At 47.5% G+C, this 8,127-nt stretch overlaps 1 protein-coding gene across 1 annotated transcript; it reads left to right on the plus strand.

The window, feature by feature from the left end:
- The first annotated feature begins 949 nt into the window (after window positions 1-949).
- On the plus strand, window positions 950-7,041 carry GJD2 (gap junction protein delta 2). Its single transcript, XM_060759828.2, has 2 exons — window positions 950-1,272; window positions 4,899-7,041. The coding sequence occupies exons 1-2, from the start codon at window positions 1,202-1,204 to the stop codon at window positions 5,740-5,742; spliced, it is 915 nt and encodes a 304-aa protein (XP_060615811.1). The 5' UTR covers window positions 950-1,201; the 3' UTR covers window positions 5,743-7,041.
- Window positions 7,042-8,127: the final 1,086 nt, after the last annotated feature.

Consider the following 8,127-nt stretch of genomic DNA (forward strand, 5'->3'; position numbering starts at 1 on the left):
GCCCTTCCTTTTCCCCCTCAGCCCTTTAAGCAGGAAAAGGAGCAGAAAAGGAAGGCACCTGAGGGCCCAAGTTTGCCCATGACTGGTACAGAGGGTTGCTTTCTACTCATCCTCTCCCTCTTCCCTCATGGCCATCCTCAAGGCATTGGCTTGGCTGTCAATCTCAAGGAGTCCTCATTCTGTGCCTGTATATATGTATGTATGGGGGGGGGGGTTACTCTCCCTTCATCCTTCTCCCTCCTCCTCAAGTTGGGCTGGCTCCTCATTGTGTGCGCCTGTGTGTGTAGTATAGAGGGTCTCCCTTCATCTTTCTCCCTCCCTGGCAATCCCATGGCCTCCTCATATGTAGCATAGAGGGTCGCTCTCCCCTCATCCTCGTCTCTCTCCCCTCCCAAAGCATTGGCTTGGCTGCCAGTGAGCGCTTCTCTCTCTCTCTCTCTGTGTGTGTATGGAGGGTCGCTCTGCGTATCCTTCTCCCCTCCCAAGGCTAGCAAGCGGGGACTGGCTGCTCTGTGAGCTGCAGAGCTTCATCTCTCCCCCGCCCTCTCTCTGCACGGAGACAGCCAGGGAAAAGGCCCTTCTCTCCTCAAGGACATGGCGATAGGCCACGTCCCGGAGAGCGCGGGCGGAAGGACCCCGAGGAGGAGGGATGCGGGGTCAGCAGGGCCCGGGCCCCCTCCCCTCCCCTGCCCTGCCCTCCCTCCGCCTCCCCGTTACCTGTCCCATGCCGGCCGGGGCGCCTGCTCGGCTCGGCTCTCTTTCCCTCTGCTCTGCTCTGCTCTGCCTCCCCCCTCCGGCGCCTGGGGCTCGTGGGGTGGGGTGGGCTGGGGTGTGGTGTGGGAGGGCCAGCCCGGATCCCGGCTGTGTGCCTCGGCCGCGGCGTGGGGCTGCTGGGCTCGCCAACCTGGCCGTGACGCAAGCAGCAGCGGCGGCGAGCCTACTTAAGGGCGGGCGGCGAGGCGGGCGGGCAGAGACACTCAGGGCCACCTCCGCCTCGGCTGCGCTGCGCCCGGCGACCCTCGCCGCCCTCCCTCCTTCCTTCTTTCCTTCCTTCCCTCTCTCCCTCTCTCTCCCTCTCTCCCTCCCTCCCCTTCCTCCTCCGCCGCCGCCACCCTGGGCCCACGCCGCGGGGCTCCCCCACTCAGGGCGGCCAGGGCCGGCCAGGGATCCTCGCGCCCCAGCCGCCTCCCCATGAACCGCGATGGGGGAATGGACCATCCTAGAGAGACTCCTCGAAGCCGCCGTCCAGCAGCACTCCACTATGATAGGGAGGTAAGAGGGAGACCCTCCTTTGAAGCCCTCCTCTCACTCCCCTCCCTCTCCCTCCCCTCTGCGCCCTCTTTGACCCCATGCGGCGCCGGAGATGCCGCAACCAGCACCGCGGCTCCCCCTGCCTCCCTTTCCCCACCTTCCCCAAGGCGGGCTGGCCACCCTCCGAGCAGACCCTCTCAGCTTGGCCGGAGCCCCCAGACCAGGCGGGAATTCACTTTCCGCAGCCCACCCAACGTGTGTCTTGAGCGCTCCCTCCTCCCTGCATGACTGAGGTTGGCAAGCAACGCTATTTCCCGCGAGTCCCAAGCAACCCCATGGACTCCAAGAGAAACTGGGGTGCCCTCTAAGACTGGCCGGAGCCCCGGAACCAACGGGGCCCCGTTTTCCCTCCCTGCCGCTATTTCCCGTGCGCTCCAAGCAACCCTATGGAGTCCACCGGAGATTGGGGTGCCCACTAAGCCTGGCCGGGCCCCAGGAGCCAAGGGGAGCCCCTCTCCCCTCCCAGGCGCTCTTTCCCGCGTGGACTCCAAGGGAGATTGGGGTGTCCTTTAAGCCTGGCCGGAGCCCAGGAGCCAATGGGACCCCCTTTCCCCTCCGAGGCGCTATTTCCCGCGTGTCCCAAGCAACCCCATGGATTCCCAGGGAGACTAGAGTGCCCTCTGAGCTTGGCCGGAGCCCAGGAACCAATGGGACCCCTTTTCCCCTCTCAAGTGCTACTTCCCGTGAGTCCCAAGCAACCCCATGGACTCCAAGGGAGATTGGGGTGTCTTTTAAGCCTGGACGGAGCCCAGGAGCCAAGGGGACCTTTCCCCTCCCTGCCACTATTTCCTACGCGTCCCAAGCAACCCCATGGACTCCAAGGGAGAGTGGGGTGCCCTCTAAGGCTGGCCAGAGCCCGGGAACCAATGGGACCCCCTTTCCCCTCCCTGCCGCTCCTTCCTTCCTACTCAATGGTTCCTTGCTTTCCCTAAACTTCCCTGTCGCATCCTGGACCCCCGCGCGCCGGCTCCTTGGAGCTGCCTAGCTTTGATTGCAGAGTTCACAGCTAGTGCAGAGGACTCTTTTAACCTTTCCTGTAATCCTCCCTTAGCTTCCCCCCTTCTTAGCTTTCTCGTTTTTTAAACAAACCCTGGCAAGAACGGAATGAGGTAGGACGCAAAGGGAGCCAAAGTGTGCCTGTGCCGTCTTCCTAAGCAGAGTCGCATCGGATCCAGAGCTGGTGATTGCAGCTTGGGGGGAAAAAAAGGAAGGAGCAAGGGTAAAGTAAGGACAGGGCTCCCTCTCCCTCTCTCTCTTTTTGGTTGGATCTGCTTGGCTCCTCTCTCATCGGGAGGACGAGGAGGGCTGATCAATATGCTGCATACCTACCATCCGAAAGCTGCCTTGGGTTTGACCAACTTCAGCTCCAGCTGGGAAGAAAGGAGAAAGAGGAAGGGAGGAGGCGAGAGGTTTGAAAATGTCATTGTGGTTATGGATCTTGCCCTATATAAGTCAGATTTGTGCTCTAGCGCTTCCTTCTAGGCGCTGCAAACATCCGTATGGAGGAGGACATGGCTTAGGCGGCCTTTTCTCTGCTGCTTTTGGAATCAAACCTCAGTCTCTCAAAGCAAAAGCGAGGTTGAGGTGGAGGATCAGCACTGGACAGCTCCGCTTTCTTGTGGAAGGAATGGCCAGAAAGATCTCTTCTTTAGCCAGGCTTATTGAAACTGGGGAGAAGGTCAGAACTGCCCTGTTTGAATTAAACCAGGTATGGGCACACTTGGGCCCTCCAATGTTTTGGACTTCAACTCCCACCATTCCCAACAGTCTCAGGCCCTTTCCTTTCCCCCCTCAGCCGCTTAAGCGGCTGAGGGGGAAAAGGAAGGGGCCTGAGGCTGTTGGGAATGGTGGGAGTTGAATCCAAAACACCTGGAGGGCCCAAGTGTGCCCATGCCTGAATTAAACCCATCTATTTATTTATTATATAGAGATGGATCTTAAGAATCACCTTTTTAAATGTTGTATCAATAGCATTGCACACATAAATATAAAACTGATAAAAATAGAAGGAACACAAGTGGCTAAATAATTTTTGACCAACAGCAACTGCATTGTCTGTAGCTTTAAGTGATTCTTCCTCTGTGCATGAGGCAGGGCATTGTGGACAAGCGTACAGGTGCGGAGTTGTTTGTTCTACTCCACAGTCACACAAGGTGGAGGATTCTTTTTTGGTAGTGCCATTAAGAATCACATGAATAATATTACTGATGTATTGTCAAAGGCTTTCATGGCTGGAAACACTGGGTTGCTGTAGGTTTTTCAGGTTATATGGTCATGTTCTAGAAGCTTTCTCTCCTGATGTTTCGCCTGCTTCTATGGCAAGCATCCTTAGAGGTTGTGAGGTCTGTGAGGACCTCACAACCTCTGAGGATGCTTGCCATAGATGCAGGTGAAACGTCAGGAGAGAATGCTTCTAGAACATGGCCATATAGCATGAAAAACCTACAACAACCAAATATTATTGATTATTTATTTACTTCATTTCTATCCCGCTCTTCTCACCCCTCAGAGGACTCAGAGTGGTGTACAACATACATCTAGGCAAAATTTCAATGCCCCATTATACAAACCATATAAAACATAACATAAAATCACTAGAAGCAATAGACATATAAATACAACTTAAAACATATTAACCCCATACACAGATAACACATTGCACCAATCCCAAAATATGTCCTAAAAGAATCCTTGATTATCAAATTTAGTTCACAACCACAGGGATCGTGATAATCAAAATTGTAAATTAAATTAAATTAAATTAAATTGAAATGGAAAAAATCAGGGAGGGAGTGATTTGTAAAGATATCTGGAAATATCTTTACAGATCAAAATGCCTTTGCTTGTTTGTGGAAAAAAAAATGTAAAGTGCTTAGATGGATAAGACTACTTTTAGGGGAGCATCTAGTTCCATTTCTGATACTGGCCAGATCAAAGCAATAGGGAAGTCCATGAATAGATGTTGTTGTTGTTGTTATTTCTACCTTGCTCCTTTCTTATGGCGTGATTATGGTTCCCATTTCACCCTGCATGACCTTACTGTGTAAAAAGATCTACTGTCTCTAAATGCTGAAGCTTCCCCCCTTCTGTCTACGTTGGCTAGCAAGCAACCACCAGCAGACATCTGCATTGAGCATTTAAGTTAGTGGTTCCCAACCTGTGAATCATGGTCCACTGGTGGGCCAGGAGACCTAAAATAATGTCTGTGGCTCTAGATCATTAAATATGGTTTTCTGTGGGTGAGCAGATGTCGCCTACTGGATGTCATATGTTCTTTATCAGAAACTAGAGCTGATGTGGTCTATCCAATGCAATTTATTGAATCAGCACCCTAAATAACCAAACTTATTCTAAAACTGACCAAAAACGGATTCATAACCCTTTTGGTACTAATGTTCGGGAATGATCCTTGGTCAAAGTGGTCCCTGGTCAAAAAAAAGGTTGGGAACCATTGTTTCAAGTTCTTCTTTTAGCAGTGGCAAGGTTCTGTACTAATGGTCCCCTTAGTTTTTCTGTGGCAATGCAATTCTTTCAGAGTTCCTCTTCTGCTCTGTACAAGTCACACTCACCCAACCTTTATTTTGTAGGATTCTGCTGACCGTGGTGGTGATCTTCAGGATTCTTATTGTGGCTATTGTAGGAGAAACGGTTTACGACGACGAGCAGACCATGTTTGTGTGCAACACTTTGCAGCCAGGGTGCAACCAGGCGTGTTACGACCAAGCATTCCCTATTTCTCACATTAGGTACTGGGTGTTTCAGATCATCATGGTGTGTACTCCCAGCCTCTGCTTCATCACATACTCGGTCCACCAGTCAGCCAAGCAGAGAGAGCGGAGGTATTCCACCGTCTTCCTCACTCTGGACAGAGACCAGGACTCTATGAAACGGGAAGACAGTAAAAAGATCAAAAACACAATTGTCAATGGGGTGCTGCAAAATACTGAGAACTCCACCAAGGAGGCAGAACCAGACTGCTTGGAAGTGAAAGAAATTCCCAACCCAGCCATCCGAACGACAAAGTCAAAGATGAGGCGGCAAGAAGGCATCTCCAGATTTTATATCATCCAGGTGGTCTTCAGAAATGCCCTGGAGATTGGGTTTTTGGTGGGACAATATTTCCTGTATGGATTCAATGTCCCATCTATGTATGAATGTGATAGGTATCCTTGCATTAAGGAAGTGGAATGCTATGTCTCGAGACCCACGGAGAAAACTGTCTTCTTAGTCTTCATGTTTGCTGTCAGTGGCATTTGTGTGGTGCTCAATCTGGCAGAACTGAACCATTTGGGCTGGAGGAAAATCAAAATGGCAGTGAGGGGAGTGCAAGCCAAACGGAAATCAATATATGAAATCAGGAACAAGGACCTTCCACGAATGAGTGTGCCTAACTTTGGCAGGACTCAGTCTAGTGATTCCGCTTATGTGTGATACTGTGGACAGTACCATAGTACTTTGCTGGGTACCGTTGACTTAGTGGACATTTGAATTAGGAAAGAGCATTGCTTAAGCAATTATTTCCTCAAAACACCAAGAAAGCCGTTAAGGTACTGGATCTGCACTTTCTAACCACATGCAAACTGAGTGCTAAATAAAAGACTGGTGAAGAAACAGCTATACAACACCTTCAATCTGGCCTTACTGCTCAGTTACGTTTGTCCTAATGATCCAACACTGTTTTGTTGATGGACCAGCTTTAGGGCAGGGTCTGTTTGCCTAATTGACAGAAATGTATCCAGAATGTTTTAGTTTGAAATGGCAGGGAAGCCATTTCTCGAAGGGGAGGGCTGGGAGAGGGTTTTGCAGCAATATAAAAATGCAAGCATGTCTATAAAATGTGGGGTTGGAGTTAGAGGTTTGCACTATCCAGGCAAATGGCTACAATGTCCACCAGTACGTCTGTGAGCTTCATCTCATGGATGCCTGATCACACACTGTCTGCCTGTGTGACACAGGTAATTACTGTGTATGGTTAGCGTTTTTTCTACCGTTGTTTTTTGTACAAAAAACAATTATACAAAACAATAGCGCTGAATATAATTTTGCCATGGTTTTTGGTTTTGCCTGTCTGCTCACACCAGAGACCTTAACCATCTAGCTTAATCATTGTGCTAGCTGTGACCTACCAAATTCACAAATAAATAGTTACAGAAAACACAGTTCCCTGCTGTGTCCGGAAGCGAGATGAAATGACCTAAAGTTCAGCCAAGTTATGCATTTAACTACATTTTGAAACACAGACACACACACCGTATACCAAAGGAGCAGAATTTATCGCTATTAACTGTGAACAGATTCACCGCCTCTTTGCTCTTATTGATGTAAGTGCCATACTTGAAGTTAAAGCATCTAACTCTATTTAGTCAAAGGCTTAGCTAGGGGTCCCAACTTGAAATTATAGGTTTTTGTATTTTCCTTTTGTTTGGATCAAGCTATTTTTGGTTTTGGTTTTCTCTAGTTATTGCAATGGTGTAAAAAAAAAAAAAACCAACAGCTGATAACTATATTGATAAAGCAATTGCCTTTTTTAAAATAGAAAGTTAACTTTCTTTTATATAATACACACATATATATATATATTAGTAGCATTGCATTGTTATATCAAGATACAGTTTATATGGATATCTATCTAAAACATAGGGATGATTCTATTATAGCCTCTTTTGTATTTATAGCCTGGATAACATCCAAAACATCTGGATAGCCATTTACAGGGTTGTTTTTTTTTTTTTACAATGACATGGTGCTATCGTAGGGCAATGAATTTGGAGAATTCAGTGATGCGGCATGATCCAGACAGTGCAGATTTAACTATTTGTGTATATGCATGTGTGTGTGGATATCCCCTCTCTCTCTTTCTCTGCCCTCAGTTTATTTATTATTTTTCATAATGTGAGCCCATCGAGGACAGCAAATTATATATCTCAAGTATAATTTCAGTTATCTGGCCTTTGACTAGGATGGATTATGATTCCATTCTGTATATATGTGTTCAACACATATTAGATTATGGTTACAGGAATGTATGTATTCATATACAGAAACTCACAAGGATTAGCTCTAGGAATGCAAAACATCACTCACATTAATTTTAAATACCTGGACAATTTAAAGTTACAGACTTTTGATACATTTCTAATTTAATTTAAATATTAGTTCTATTATGTGATCTAAAAGCTACATAAGGAAACATAAGGAACCCAAAAATCTTCTAGGTGATAAACCACCTGACTGGCTGAGCTCCACACTGTTTCATCTATAGACAATATTCACTATGTTGTCTATGAGATCAACTAATAGTTCAGTGCATTGCAGGAGGTGGACATTTGAGAGGTGGGGGAAACAGTTAAAACACTCAGTGTTTTTACATTTGCCAGCTCAGACATCTCTACTTCTACCTTTTGTGTGTTGAAAGTGGAAATTCCAAGATAGATTATATTGTATGAGGGTGGGTCAAAAAGTTTTGCCTTCTGTGTCATAAAAACACTATGAATGAACATATAATAGCAGAAATTGCTACAGATTGTCACCTGAATTGTCCTCTACTCAAAGCTACCATTCAACATAGTCACCATCAATTTGTACACATTTGCACTATCATTTAACTCAGGCATCAAAAACATTTTGGAAAAAAACAGGATTTTGCTTCGTGACCCATGATTTTAAAGCTGTTTAAGGCCCTGATTTGGCCCCTTCAGACTTTTATCTGTTTGGACCTCCGAAAGACAACCCACATGGTTTCAGATTCAATGACCTGAATGTCGTTAAAATAGCTTTAAAATCATGAGTTGTGAAGCAAAACCCTGAATTTTTCCA

The sequence above is a fragment of the Anolis sagrei genome, chromosome 1, assembly GCF_037176765.1.
Source record: "Anolis sagrei isolate rAnoSag1 chromosome 1, rAnoSag1.mat, whole genome shotgun sequence".
Classification (NCBI taxonomy): Eukaryota; Metazoa; Chordata; class Lepidosauria; order Squamata; family Dactyloidae; genus Anolis; species Anolis sagrei.